The sequence below is a fragment of the Lytechinus pictus genome, chromosome 5 (genome assembly GCF_037042905.1).
Source record: "Lytechinus pictus isolate F3 Inbred chromosome 5, Lp3.0, whole genome shotgun sequence".
Lineage (NCBI taxonomy): Eukaryota > Metazoa > Echinodermata > Echinoidea > Temnopleuroida > Toxopneustidae > Lytechinus > Lytechinus pictus.
In genome coordinates, this window is record NC_087249.1 from 19,981,243 (window position 1) to 19,997,489 (window position 16,247).

A 16,247-nucleotide genomic window follows, 5' to 3' on the forward strand; every position below is an offset into this window, starting at 1 on the left:
GAAGGAATTTGACATAACATTCAGAAAATAACACATTTTATCCCTTATATATTTCCTTATCTTTCTTTCTCCCTCTCATTGGTCGTATTTTAGTGCATGACCCCCTGACAGCCCCCCCCCCCCGTACTTGATCGAACACCGGCCCTGTTCAGATGTAAAAATAGTGGCTTGCTGCAAAAGGGCAGAAATATTGACACATTGTCCTTTAATTGAGTACATCCAACCAAATTAATTGCTCCTGCATAATTACGCACTCTTAAAGTAGTTGGGCAAAACATGCCCAACTTTTAACCAATCCATGGCAACATACTCTCCACACAACTTATGGTTAAAATCTGCCCAAATTGGGTAATAAAAACTGATAAATTTGCTCAATTGGATAATAATTGCCCAGAATATATATATATTTTCATCAACATACATTTTCAAACACAGTGGACAGTATGTTGCCCAACATTTTAAAGGTCAAGTCCACCCCAGAAAACTGTTGATTTGAAACAATAGGGAAAAATCAAACCAGCATAACACTGAACATTTCATAAAAATCGGATGTAAAATAAGAAAGTTATGATATTTAAAAGTTTCGCTTATTTTTCACAAAACAGTGATATACACAATTCAGTGACATGCAAATGAGATATTCGATGATGTCCTTCACTCAATATTCCTTTTTTGTATTGTTTGAATTTTATAACATTTCATTTTTTACATATTTGACAAGGACCAACTTGACTGAATTATGTAGTATTAAACAATGCTCATTCAACATGTTCAGGGAGGAATTAATCGTTGTTTCACTTGACAATGAGGAGAAAATTAAAATATTTCATATTTTATATAATACAATACAAAAGAAATAGTGAGTGGATGACAACATCAGTCTCCTCATTTGCATACCGACTAGGACGTGCATATAACTGTTTTGTGAAATTAAGCAAAATTTTAAAATGTCATAACTTTCCTTTTTTACATCAGACTTTGTTGAAATTTTCAGTGTTATGCTTGTTGGATTTTTCTGTTTTTATTCAAATCAACTTTTTGTTGGAATGGACTTGTCTTATAAGTGTGTGTTTGATTTATACTTGTTGCCCGTATAATAACGTGGCTTTTTTATGCATGATTAAGGACAATAACAATCACATTTTTAATAAGGCATTTTACCCGAAGTAGATCTACAAAAAATGAATAAGACACATAAAATCACTATATAATTCATTCGGTTACAGCAACAAACACACACACCAAGAAAATACAAGCTTAGCCTTGGATGTCAGCGACTCAACAATATATTCGTTTATTATCGTTGTCAACAGACATTATGAAGCACATCTAATGATGCAACTTTGAATCAACAGGTTACGATACAAATAGTTCGTGGATCATAATTATATACACAAAGATTTCATATGTCTTACATATTTTTTTTCTTTCAACATGACAATTAGCAATAGCATAATATACAAGTTTTACAGTACGAGAGTATTTTTAATAATAGCGACTAGCTTTTAAAGCTATATAGATACAACAATTGAATACAGTGTACCGACACTATGGTCTAAAATGTGGTCGGAGGTCCTTAAGGTTAACGACGATGGGGTGCAATGGAGGGTATAGGCCCGGGGTATAGGTACATTACATCACAAACATAAACATGCGCATTATTTGTTTTATAAAAGTGGTCGACAGCATGAATTCAAAGCTGAGAAAAGGTCGAAAACCCCTACAAAATGACTAAGATCGCAAAAGAAAGAGGCCAATAAATTCCATAGTGTTTCTTCAAAAACTAACTATGGAAGGTCGCGAAGGATTAATTCACCGACGGGCGGCTTTTGGCGCTTTCACTTCTATTCTGGCTACATCCTGCACTCGTTTTAAATTTTACATGCGCACGAGTTAAATACGCATTAGAGTTAAGGCTGTGAAAGCTATCGTGCAAATTCTGATTGTGTATGTAATAGCCCGCAACGAGAGCGGATAGATGGAATAAAGTCTTGTCAATGCCCTTCTTAATAGCAGTACGCGCATCAATCTCTAAACCACACACACCCACGCTAATGCCCACCCACATAAAAATGCACTGGATGGCTGTATGCTATTGCACGAGTTTCAGAAAGAAAAATCGTGCAATATTATTATATTGTCCGCTTACAGCAAACTAGGGCTGAGTACGCTTTTAGAGGATCTAGGAGAGAGTCCTTAATCACAACATCGTTACCATGGTTACAACTTTAAACAACGCATTTACAGAGTATCAATGACCACAAGTTGTACAGTTTACTAATGCTGTAAAAAAAATCAATGACGATACCGGAAATCAAGAAAATGAATAGACAATTGTCTCAATATGGCATACAAATGAAAATTAAAGGGAAAACAAGCGCATGATAACTGATCTGAAGTAGAATATTGAGTGGAAAATGATAGGAAAATAAAAGGCGAGTATTGTTTACCTCATCCGTAAAGAAAACTGATATTCAGTCAAACCTGTCTATCAGGGCATCCAAAGTGAAACAAGTAATGTGGCCTTTATAGACAGATTCGCAGACCGGACAACGGCACTCAGTTTTGGGGTCTCCAAGACCTCAGATGTGACCCAGGAGAGTCCCTACTGGGTCAAATATGACGTCATTTGGGGTCACTTTTCGGACCCAGAACCTTTAGTACCTGGAGCCGACACTTTCCGGATAATATATATATATATAATATATATACGCAAACCTTCATTATGACGGCTGGCACTAGCTAGGGAATTGGAAATATACCACTACACTAAATATCTGATATTATATATATATATATATATATATATATATATATATATATATATTATATATATATATATGAAATTTGTTTTATCGAATACACATTATGTCCACAATGGGAAAAATGACACAATCTAACATTATTTGAGCTTGAATAGAATTCAATTGTCTAAAATGTATTCTAACTTGATAGCCAAAATGCTTTCTCATTTTGTCGTTCAATAATATTTGTTCGGGGAAGGGGGGGGGGGGGTGTTAAGATTTTGTTTGAGTTCTCATATACTTACTAACTAGTGTACATTTATTTTCACCGACAGTTTACTTCATTTCTACTAGAACTATGCTATTCATTCACGTCCAACAATATTTATTTTTAGAGTGAGTCCACTATAAATATTTACATTTATTCAGTATAAACGGGCTTTCCACATTTATTGTTTACAAAGGAGAGAGTGACGAAGCATATACCATTGTCACATGTTTCACAGAGAAAGCAACGACAATTATGTGAATAATAAACAATTAACTTTGATCATAATAAAAAAATAAATTTGCAGCATTATTTATTTTTACCTATGAATTCGATGTTAGCTAACACTATAGAGTCTGCATCATATTTAGACTCATCGAAATTTTCAGCCTCCTAAATTTGCACATTTTTCTACACATAACTTTCTTGACATTATACGAATTAAATGAATTAGGTGCTTATAGCTATCCCCGTCATTTAAATGTACAGCTTATTTGACATTTTCATTTGTACCAGTTAGGACCTCAGCAAGAGATAATAAAACTATTTTACACACGATGTCATGAATATCTGAATTTTGCCTTTTTTCTTACAAAGATTAGTCATCTCTTTCTATTCAAGCTTTGCATCATAATTTTTTTTAAAATGCATTAGGATCAGTACAAACCATCACACATCTTATTCATCTTTATTTAGTACAACTCTTTCTACGAAACCTCCAAGAAAAAATACAATTATTAGTATTACTCCAGCGATAATAAATCCTTGAAGTAAAATTTAGCAAAGCCATATGAATTATTATGAGCCTCTTTTCCAATATATATCAGCATGATTAAATTGGGATTTTTTTAAATAAAGAATTAGAAAACTTAAGTCATAGCGAGAGAAATAACAATTGTGTCACATTCATTACACATAATTGTACAGTAATCAAAGTATGCAGTATTCGAACATTCTTTGAATTAAAATTAATGTTCTTTTCTAAATCATAATCGTTGGATTTATATAGCTCTTTATAAGCGCAACTATTATTACCCAGAATAGCTCGAGCTTTAACTTATTCGTCACCGCTCAGTGCAATCAATGAATTAAGCCTGCCAGGTACCCATTCACCACACCTGGGTTGAGTGCGACACAATGTGGGTAAATTTGTTGCTGAAAGAAAACCCCCGAGGATTCGAACCCACGACCCTCAGTTTGTTTGATAGACGAGAGTCCGAACCACTAGACCGATTCTCCCACAAATACCAAGTTGAAATGCGCTCTCTCTCAAAAATGTTGATTTCAGCTCCCTTTTCTCTCTCCTTGGTAGTGACGCCAAGGATCACTCAATATGGAGTGAACTTAGAGTGATCATAAGTACTAAAACAAACGTTTCACAAAAATAACTTGTTAAAGGATAAAATTCACTAAAAAAGCTATATAGTGGAAGTCCCTCTCAATTTTGTGAATGGTATTCACTCCTTACTATGAGCGAATCATTCAGTCAAGTTTTTAAAGTGGAATGATTTGAATCTAAACTTTTTATTGATCATTTACATTGTTAACTTTATATTGATCGTCATATCAAATAAATACGGGTGCCATAATTTTTATCTGATGATTCCGCTTTTAATATTTATATAAACATAATGTATTATATTAAAAAATAATGCTATATTCCAACAATGCATCAAAATTATATAGTAATAACTACCAAAAAGCTGCAAAGTCAATTTTACTGGCAAGATAACTTAAACGCCTGTTGATGAGTATTCGTTCTTCAGTGCTTTATCTAAATCCACAAAGAACTCGATGAGATTGTTTGGTAGAGCAGACTCGACAAGCGACTGGGGCAACTTCCCACAAAGATCTGACTGTACTATGTTGACCACGTGACTCTTATTGCTCTCCCTATTAAAATATAAAGGAAGAAAATTGAGAAGAAGAAGAAAAAGAAGAAGAAGAAGAAAAGAAGGAGGACGAAAAGAAGTAGAAAATCAGTAGGAGACAAAAATGCAATAAATATTGAATATTAGTCATCTTATAATCAGTTTTGAATCATGATTCGTTGACAACTACGATCATCCAGAAGCCTGCTATAATTATATACATCTGCCACTCTCCACACAGGAATATTAAGGTACCTCTAAAGTTTCCCAATATTAAGACTGATAAAAAGAGGTGAATGTTTTCAACAGTACATTCAAGACCCCCAGCTCTTTACGCTTCATTAATAGCGCCCCCTCTTGTTGACAGAACTTGAATAAAACCCAATTCCTACGACCATACCAAGCTGAATATACCGGTTCGCGTCCCAATAAATTTAAGTGCCATCGATTTGTCGCGATGTCGAAATAATAACGCACCATGCCGACATGGCGAAATACGTAATCTCGCCGAGTTAAGGATGGTTATTTGATACAATCTGTTTGAAAAATGATGTCATGACCATGAGAGCGCGCGGTATGCATCGGTTCTATAACCTTTTATCTCCTTATTATCATATATGACATATAAGGGTGTCACGATGCGATAACAGCTTATATATATATATATATACACTGTTAGAACATTTATCCTTAAAATAAAAGAAGTTCCTGCAGCAGAGTCTCGAGAACACCTGTGATCTTACCAGATTGTGTAATCTTACGTTACTCATGTAAAGTTACAGGAAATTGGTATTTGATGTATGGAACCTTACAAATTTCCTTAAATAAAAGACAATTTCCCCCTTTTTAAACAGACCTGTTCTGTTATATTGTACACAAATTCCTGTTTTATGAATTTACAGAATGATTCTGTTATTGCTTTCTGCAAAATCTGTTTTTTCTGTAAAATCAGGTTTTTTTTAACAGTGTATATATACATGCATACGTGTGTGTGTGTGATTGAATGTAATTAATTACATTACATTCCCTTTCCACAGACCACTTAGCTGGGAGGACATGTACCCCCACCCCCCCCCCTCCCATTTTAAGCCCACCACTGCACATGGGATTTCCCCCCCTAAATCTGAAATATATTTCCGGAATTAACTTTTGCTTCGCCAACACAATCGTCTAGTTCTTTTCGCGTCTACACGATGTACATTTGTATGACTTCAAGTGACACGATATATCATGTAGGCCTGTATAGGTCGTAAACTCTTCGGTCTGTTTTCAGAAGGGCAGAGGTATTTCTGCCTGGGTTCATGTATAAATATAAATCAAGGGTGCTTGCAACATATTGCAGTATGGATTATTATTTTTGTCTTGAGTATCATAACTTACTCCGAGGACAAATATTATTAGGTACGTATGACCCTGCCCGAAGCACATTCCTCCTTCTTTCGATTCGGGGTGGTCGGAGGAGCTTAACAGCTTGTTCCTTCACGCTAAACTTAAAACAAGTCTTTACCTCGATGATTCACACTGTATTTTTGTGAGTTTCCCCTATCGCCCTCGCAGACCCTCCTACTACATCCCGTTTGCGCTAAACCACATGTCATAACAAGGAAGTCGGCACGTTCTTAAGCATGTTCAAGATCGAAGGAAATGCCTTGCTCTCTAATATAAACAGGCTGCGTTCAATTGGCTCTTTTTAAAGTTTGGACACACCGTTTTCAAAGCCGTTCATCTCAATCCACGGTAGAGTTTAAGTCATTTTCGCCGGATCTCTTTTTCGTCGTTTCAACGTCTTTGAAAATGCGTTTACAAACGGAACCGAACACTACCAAAGTATATTAAAATCAATAAAACTCAGCGGGCATCTGAATCACGATTCCGCCACTGGACTCCTTTCGGTTCGGGCTTGACTTCAAGGTACAAAAGCTAATGTAGAACCTTAAGGATTCTAAAAGAAGTCCTGCTTATCTAACAGTAAAAACGTTTTATACAACCTGGTCCCTTACATAACATCATGGTATAAACTGATAAAGTATTGTGTAAGCCTGGAGCTCCATAGTGTAAGTCTCAAACAAAATATTAAATATTTATACAGGAATGTTCAAGGTGTGATATTTATTGCTTCACAGTTGAACAATGTTCTCTCTTTAAACACTCAAGTAAATAGTTTGTTTAATTTCGTTTTTACAGGGATAGGTCAATCGCACGGCATGTGGGCAAAAGAGGAAAGTAGAACAGAGCATATCTGCCGATTGATTGTTTTCAGGCAAGTGCCTTTCTGGTGTCATCCCCCACAAAAAAAAGAAGGGAATAATAAGGCCTACAATTAATTACTTGCTCCCAAGATTACATTGATCACAACGGTTTAATGCATGACCGGTAAGAAATTTGAATATACCGAATTCAAATCCATACAAAAGTTTTGTTATGATCAATAAGACAGCACACTGCTAGAAACCATGAATAGCCCTTTGCGATGTTGCATTGCTATGGTACGACTTAGTACTTGTACACACTTTAGATCAATGTGTGATGATAAGTAAAGGGAAATGTTGGCTAGTCGCAACAAGCAGTGCACTTTAAGCACAAAACCTTCAGATCCCGTGATTTGTCATCGCGAAGACATAGCTATCCGTGCGTAAACTCACATCGTGAGTCAAAGTGAATCAGATTTTGTGGGACGAACGCGCAAACATGAACATGAATGCATATTTGGTGCTATTAGCCCGCTCAAGGACAGATACTTTTTTTTAATTAAGTCGATATTCGCTTTTGGGAGAGAAATCCACAGCAGGAAGCCTAAGCTTTATATCCACTGCCTTCCATTTCATTATCCATCCAAATGCTCCCCTTTTCTCGATAGTACATAGATTTATATCGAAAAGATGTTTGACACTTTATCCCATGATATGGTCCTATCGAAGCCTGATAACTTCATGGTACTTGAAGGGTCGCACTGGGTTGTTTTAACCATTGAAAATGGTTTACAAAACTATTTTATGTAGATTACCACAGGGGCCTATATTGGGACCCTTTCTTTTTACTTGAACGGATTTTAGTGTAATAAACTCTCTTTCAATATTCAATCGATGAAGAAAAAGTGAATTATATGGGAAGAATGAAGCTGATTGTCTATAACCAGCTGCAGTGGCTCTAAAATAGAACATCACACTATACCATACTCATGTTCGCAATGGTCTAAAAACAGGTTAGAGCATTTTTCGGAGCACTGGTTTTTCATGACATGATCCACACTAGCGACTGTTCTGGGAGTAGTGCTCTATGGAATACTAATACCGTGTTTACACAGTGACTCGACTCGGGGTTCGACACGCAAGCCGTACTCAAAACGGCAATTTTATGCTGTGTAAACGCGATCAGTTTGATCCACGAGCCGTGTCGAACACGGCTTTTTTATCCGCCAAACTCGTAGGTTTCAACCCGCGATCCGAGTTAGACTCGCCTATTTTTAGTGTGTAAACAGAAAGCCGTGTCAAACCCGCATGACCTAGGTCAAACACGGCATATCCGTAAACGTTTATTCTACTCCTGTTCGTGATCCGCGGGCCGGGTCGAACTCGCCTTTTTTGTTTCAGTATAAACGAGATCACAGTTGCCCTCTTTACAGCGTTCGGCACTGCTTGAGGATTCAATTCTCGAACCGATCGAGTCCTGTGTAAACACAGTATAAAATGTTTTGTGCATGCAGAAAATATTTCTTGAACTTTTGGAGAGTTGGCAGGGGGAACTTACTCTAAATTGTTTCCATCGTCCTCACTCTTAAGCGGGAAAACCGACAGGAAACGCACCCAAACTGAGATAAGTACCAATCACACAGGTGACATGTCAATGGAGTCTCTGCTCGTATGACTTCAATTATACTGTAAAAATAACCCAAATTTCAGACGAGCCTGACGGGGTTCATTCAATTTCTGCCATGGACTTAGGACGTATTAATTTCGGACGTATATAAAATTATGCCGACGTAATACGTTGTACGATAACATACGTCGTCGGCTCGTTGGTGCTCTCAAATTAAAGGGGGAGATGCTAGAGTTACAAAAAAAGAAACCCACTCCAGACCGAACAAAGCCATTACGTTATTTCGGATGGCACACCAATGGTAGATTTTAGAGACTGTTCGATTCTGTGACTTACAGTAGTATAAGAAACCGATTAAGACGTACCCTTCTATAAGAGCGCAGAAAGTGCCCCCGTGGTAGTTGATCCCTCTGACGCAGTCGTCCTTTGGCGGTATATCTTTCCTTTCGACACTCCGGGAACTGGTAGCTAATATTCCACGATTCTCGTAGTTCCTGACCGTGATCAGATCCACGAAGTCACGTGATGCGATCAGGCCCATGGCGGCTTTGTACGTTGCTGATCGAGCAATGATGAGATGCTATGGGGGATGGGATATCAGGATACAGAAATGAGTGAATGAGATTTTTCAGGGATTGAAAGAATACGAATATGAAGAAAAAAAGTAGAAGGAAAAGAAGAAGATAGACGAAATAACAGCAAGTAGCATAAGGAAAAAAAGAAAATAAGAAAATAAGGATGACGAAGTAAGATTCATTATAGTTGTGTTAGAAGTTATAGTGCATGCGAAGAAAATAAAAAGGTAGGGAAAAGGTGAGAAGGGAAAGGAAAAAAAAAAGGATAATAAAAAGGTATACAGTAAGAGATTGAGGATCATGGTAGAGAGGTAATACGTTGACAGAGAAAAGTGGCAGAAGATATTGGAAGTTATCGTTAGAGAAATTATTGAAGATAATGAAAGAGACAGAGGGTGGGAGACAAAGGAAGAAATAAAATCATGATAATTAATAAAATTGGAAAAGGTATAACAAATGAATTCTGTATAATAATTCACACCACGCAATTCCATTCGGACACATATCGTTATTTTTATTTTTTTAAAGCACACCTAGTTACCAAGAATGCTTATAGAATTTCCATTTATTTGAATGCAAGATAAAGGAGCATTGTCGATTGAATGCCTTGCTCACGGGCATAGGTGCCTCGGCCGGAGATCGAACCCCGGACTTGTATAGTCAGGCGCCTTAGACCACTCGGCCACGGCACCTCTCACTGTTGCAGAACGGATGGGATTAAATCGTAAATTTTGAAAGAGGCAGACATACCTAGAAAAATGAAGAGTTTAGTTGCAAAAGGGCTTAGGTCCACTTTGGACCATTCCGAGAAAAACCATGTTTTTTATTCTCACTTATTGCAATATTTTTATGAGAAACTAAATTGTCATGATGTACTGCCCTATCATGTGAACATAAAATTGGGTATAAAAGAAATCTACCTGTCTTCAATTTTTTCTATATATTTTAAAAAAATTATCATTGTGGACCTAACCCCTTTTGCAAGTAAACTGAAATGAATCCAATCTCTTTTGATTAAAAAAAAATGATTTTTCTTTGCCACTTTCATTCACGTTTGCATTTGAATTTCAAATTGTCTTTGGTATCATCAGAGTGACTAAAAATTTAGAGGTTTAGAGACAAAAACAATAAAATTTATTAAAAATGGACCTAACCCCTTTTGACAAATGAGTTCTTTAGAAGAGTTTAGTTGCAAAAGGGGTTAGGTCCACTACAAGAAAATAATTTCTTCAATTCTCCCATATTGCAATATTCTTATGCGAAACTGAATTTTCACGATACCCTACCATGAGAACATAGAATTGGGTATAAGAGAAATCTACCTGTCTTCATATTTTTTAAGATATTCTTTTCCAAAAAAATTCTGTGTGGACCTAATCCCTTTTGCAACTAAACTGAAATGGGCCTAACCCCTTTTGAAAAAAAAGTGAGTTTTCTTTGCCATTTTAGTTCACTTTTTAATAGGAATTTCAACTTTTCTTTTGTATCATCTTATAGAGCTACTAAAAATCTATACATTAAGACATCAAAATCAAATTTGATGAAAAATTGACCTAATCCCTTTTGCAAGTGAGCTTTTCAAATAAGGATAGCATGCCATCACCAGATAGGTGGATGGATAGATATATATAACAGAGAGATACATGTAGGTGTAGACTGGAAGAATAACAGCAAACAGAATTGAGATCGTATTTCACTGCAGTCCAAGAGTTCAAATCCGTAATCACTTCTATAATTCGTTTAGTGGGAAGGGCAAACCCCTCTGGACCTGTCCTTTATTGGCAACACATAATTGTATCAACACCAACCCTACGAGAGCTTTAAAGTGACATCGACTTAACAAGATGACAATATTTTTCTTTATCGCGCCATGCCGACATATTACCGGTGTGTTGGCTCATTTAGTAGAACGTCCGTCTCACAACCGGGAGGTCCGGAGATCAAGCCCCGGCAACGTCAGACCAAAATACGTTGCTACCTTGTTTGGGGTTCAACAACTCAAATGAAAGGGCTACTTCGATTTGGCGCTGCACAGTGGCTTCCAGACCAACGATCAATTGGAAGAAAATAATTTCGGATTATTTCTTTTTCAGATTTCATTTCGATTAATAAAATATGGATTATCTTGTTATGTTGACATCGCAAGATACGGCCACCATAATTATGTCTCACCATGTTGACATTCAACTGTTTAAAAGTCGACTTGACGAGATACACTATCTCGCCAAGTCGACAGTGATACAGAACTTAGATAACATTTCTCGCCATGTCAACATAAAACTCCAGGAAACCAAAATACAATCTTATCAGAAAGAATAAAATGAGAGGAGCAATCTAAAACTTGTTTTTATCAAAATCAGTTATACAATAAGCGATTTATGGAAGTTTGAAAATTCTTGTTGTACTTTCTATGGGGATCCTCAAATTGGCAAACGTGCTTCAAAATGACTGATTTTGTGGACAACTCTCCAATTGTTTTGTACACAAATTTTCAGATTTTCCTCATTATCTTTCAAAATGCATCTTGCCTCCTTCTGAGCACAACATATGTCATGGGAGATTATAATTCACACCAAATATTTATATGTCAAGGTCAGGAGGAGATAATGTGAAATATGTAAAATAAAGGGGAAAATCTGAAAATGTGTGTACAAAACAAATGGAGAATTGTTAACAAAATCAGCCATTTTGAAGCACGTTTGGCAATTTGAGGATCCCCATAGAAAGTACAACAAGACATTTTAAACGTCCATAACTTGCTTATTTCATAACCAATTTTGTTAAAACTTGTTTTAAATTGTTCGTCTCATTTTACTCTTTCCAATAAGATTGCTTCTCTGCTTGGGTTTAGATTTGCTTTAAGTCGACTCTTCAACTGAAGATATCTCGCATATCTCGCAAACTTGTGGGGTCAATGGCATTTTTAAGCTAACTTCTAAGCGATGACTTTAAAAGTCTACCTCAAACATATGACAGCTTTGCCCATTCAGCTCTTCAATTAGATCACATATAGCTTCCAGCGATACATATGATAGAGGAATGTGGACCCTAAAACATGCATTACACGTGTTAAAGGAATATACGTCACATGCTTTAAGATAGCTTGATGTCTTAATTGGAAGTATTGGCTACGATTCAAATACTGTATCATGATAGAAAAAAATAAACAGTCCATTATCGCTTATGACTTAATTTAAACATAAATGTCACAACAGACACTCTAATGTAGATAAAACAAGAATTATGAGGTAAAACTTGGTCTGATATTTTGCTAAACACGTTCGAGGTAATAGCCACGTTGGTAAAGAACAAACAACAAAACATAACAGGAATTTTCATTCATATTGCCCATTCTAGAATCGTATCTCCTATCAACTTTCTCATTAGTGGCGAACATTGAAAAACTTGTCAATGTACCCCTTCTCCGGAACTGTACGGAAGAATGTTTGCTGAAGTGGGGCTGACTCATCCTTGAGAAGGTGAAAAATGGAGGGAAATTGAAAGGAGAAAGAAAAATGTTTGTACGGGATCTTGACATAAATGTGAGCGTACTTTGCACTGTCTGCGTACTAGATTAGTCTACTACTCAAGGCCAAACCATGGCATCCGTGTCTTAAAAAAGACTTGGGGAAGCATCTCGACATCGAAGATTGCTAATCCAAGCACAAATGCGAGAGATCGGGAGCTTCTTTGCGCACGCAATTAGATTATACGACGAATCCCTAATCTACGAAAATTGATGAAACTAAAAACCATACATCAGAGCTGGTCGAATGAGACGGAGAAAAGGGCAGCTAATGAGAAAGAGAAGGAAGGAGAGGAAGAGGGAGTGACAGATGGGATGAGAAAGAGAAAACATGGCCCCGTCTTATTAAGAGTTACGACAGGTTCATTTAAACTTATTCATATTGGTATCTAAAACCTCCTCCATGTCCTAACTACATAATTCAAATTAATCGCAACGTCAATTTCATTTGAATCTACCGAAATTATTTTATATTCTTTGTAAAACTGGGCCGTGATCGGGCTAAAGATTGAATGAAGGCGGAACTTTTTTTCTTGGGGGGGGGGGGAGAAGGGCAGAAATTGTGGAAGATAAAGGACTGATAAGCAGGTAAAGTAGCGTTCAGGAGGAAAAGAAGCGAAAGAAAAAAGGGGAAAACAACAAAACAGACAGAAAGAGAGAGGGAAAGAAAGCAAGAAACAACAAAAAAGAAAGAAGGAAAGAAACAAAGAAAACAAACAAAGAAATTAGGAAGGAAATAAAGAAAGGGAGGAATAAAAAAAGGAATAAGGAAATAAAAATAGAAGATGGATACTGGAGATAGGAGAGGAATGGCAATAACCCCATCCAAACTACCCTCGCTTTGTGCGATCGATGACATACGCAAGACGTATTTTGGTTTATGAAAATGATATATTACCGCTGGCCTAAATGAGAAGAGCAGCCGCGGCGATGTTCGATGAAAAATCCTTTTTGATTTAATTCAGAAATATTGGGCGAATGCTTTCTGCAGATCATACATGAAATGTCATGTCTGGTGACTCTGGTCATAAGGGTAAATAAAGCAAGGGGGTATTTTTATTACTCCTTTGGCAATCTGTGCTAGCTGTAGTGACTTTTATCTCTAGTCGGGTTCACGGAGTCGTTGGCCGTAGACACAGCTGGCCAACATCGACCCTTCCGGTTGTGCTTTTAGAGTTCAGTAGCTAGGCATTTTCTCTTCATTGTTCTTTCTGGATGACTGCACAATTAATATATTAAAGAAACCACATATGTACTTGAACCCACATCAAGCTCCTTGCGCATACCCTCTCGCTGTACACTCACACCCACACACAAACCCCCCTCCACATTTCCCGCACATTCACAATTGGTTTGATTTTATTTTTCAAAGAGAACTATCGTTAATGTTTTAATTGTAAAATGCTTTGATATACCCTACAATATCCCCTCTTTAAAATAACAATTTTAAAAATGTCATATAGGTTGATCGCAAATTATTACACATTATTTTTTCCGCCCCTGCCCTTAACCCCAAAATTTCGGTTTGCCTCTACTTCAAAGTAAACAAAAATAAATAAATAGACATAAAGCAAAAAAAATCACCCTCCTAAAAAAACAAACAACAAACAAAAACAAACAATAAAGATAAAGAATAGTCATAATTACGTCATTTATACGTTCGATGACTTTTGAAGCTTTGACGTTCTTGTCCCATATGCCTCTCAGACCCTTTGGTAGTTGATGTTCACTTGTTGGAAGTATATATTGGATGATCTTCTCTGGCGTAGCATCTAGCGTACATTCTGCTCTATATCTGAATAGGCGTTATAAAACAAAATAACAGAAATATAATAAAACGAGAAAAACATTCTAGACTCTCAACAGAAAAATACAGTGGTATATCGTTTATGCATTAATACAAATTTTACATCTTTGAAAAATATATTTTGCAGTTGCGCCTAATGGATTCATTTATCTGACAATTTTTTTTCTTCAAAATTCTTAGAATCCCAAGCTTAATATCGCCTCTATGCATAAAGTGAATCATATGTTTAAACAAAACAATGTCTGGCCTTGCCAAACTCCTCAGTTGTCTAAATCCAGAATTGATACTTTAATTCCCACGTCTATTCTCCATTAACAAAGCTCGTAAAACAGCAATTAAATATCCCTGAAATGGCTATTCACCTCGCCAATTTCTTTTCCAACGCGCTCGCAATAGAAAGCTTACATCAGATGTTGTTTATTCCTAATTTATCATACTAAATTAGCCTTGTACTTGAGAGGAGCATCGCCAATGAACTATAAAACGGTAACGCTTTTGGAATCGCCTTTAATGAAAAGCAAGGCTATACTATTCAAAGGTATATTGTCATTATGATGGTAGCGAGGGCCTAATTGTTATAATTCAGCGTTTTGTAAGAAAATGGATGGTAGAGTACGATTAGGCAAGCGTGAAGGTTAACGATCTACTTATTGAAGAATAATATCGCATGCATCACTTGTCAAATGTCTTCAGACAGTTGTGGTGCTAAACGAATGGCGAGGCAGTGGTGCCGTTCATGTGTACACATCGCATAGATTTGTACAAGTTCATCTGGATAATAAAGTTGTGCGTTCGGCTTTCCAGAACCCCTTTAGCCATGTAAGTGTCCTACAATGATACCGTAATATAGATTACTGTTCTTGCTATAAAATTTGTCAACACAGATTACCTCACGGTGTAATGCTTACATTTCTATTAAAACTCATTATTCGAACACAGTACTAAGTCACCAACTTTGGTTAAATAAAGACTACAAACTCGGCCTAAGCTTATTGGCATATTAAATTGTTGGTGGCCTTCACCATGCTATGGTTTAATGAGAGAAACGAAAACAAATTGTCAATCATTCTATTTCATTATAATTATGTAATCAAAAATCTAGTTTATATATGAAAGATGCATTTTATAGAGCTTTCATAGATCCCTATCTTTGATTCACGAGAAAACATATTCAGGAAAAGAACAGGGGACAAAGAAATTGTGTTCGTTTAAAGCAATGTTTCCATTTCAACAATATCAATTTGACAAATTAATTTTCGCTAGTTACCTACCATAGCAACGAAAATGGTTGACAGAAGGCTTAATGCATACCTGATCAACACCAAAACAAAGTGTTGGATATGCATGACAATGCCAACTCTGATTATGGTTGCGGCCAAGCAGTCATATCTTATTTGTTTCATGATTTAAAGAAAATGTTACCACTTTTGAGATCTCATCGGTGAGGAAAAGTTAAACTGATGGATTATACACCGATGGAAAGATAATAACCTATATTATACAACAATTCGAATCTTATACCGTGGAAATTTTACCACCTGAATATTTGCTCCAGAAACACTGAAATTCGTAAGCCTCGGACATTGGCTTTCTCATGCCAATAATACTGTACTACACGCAGTTCGGGATTCTAGGACGTC

At 36.5% G+C, this 16,247-nt stretch overlaps 1 protein-coding gene across 1 annotated transcript; it reads right to left on the reverse strand.

Annotated features, from left to right (window-relative positions):
- Positions 1-1,270: 1,270 nt before the first annotated feature.
- Positions 1,271-15,426, reverse strand: LOC129261681 (stAR-related lipid transfer protein 5-like). Its single transcript, XM_064099442.1, has 4 exons — positions 15,371-15,426; positions 14,448-14,595; positions 9,065-9,279; positions 1,271-4,905 (listed from the first exon to the last, which is right to left on the reverse strand). Exons 1-4 carry the CDS (start codon positions 15,424-15,426, stop codon positions 4,746-4,748), a joined length of 579 nt encoding a protein of 192 aa, XP_063955512.1. The 3' UTR covers positions 1,271-4,745.
- Positions 15,427-16,247: the final 821 nt, after the last annotated feature.

Excerpts from the sequence above, each read along its gene's own strand:
- LOC129261681 (XM_064099442.1), bottom strand. The coding sequence starts at position 15,426 with ATGGCTAAAGGGGTTCTGGAAAGCCGAACGCACAACTTTATTATCCAG. Across the intron at positions 14,596-15,370 it reads TTTATTATCCAGATGAACTT|ATATAGAGCAGAATGTACGC; the intron begins GTACAAATCTAT and ends ACGCCTATTCAG. Across the intron at positions 4,906-9,064 it reads TTCTGCGCTCTTATAGAAGG|GGAGAGCAATAAGAGTCACG; the intron begins GTACGTCTTAAT and ends ATATTTTAATAG.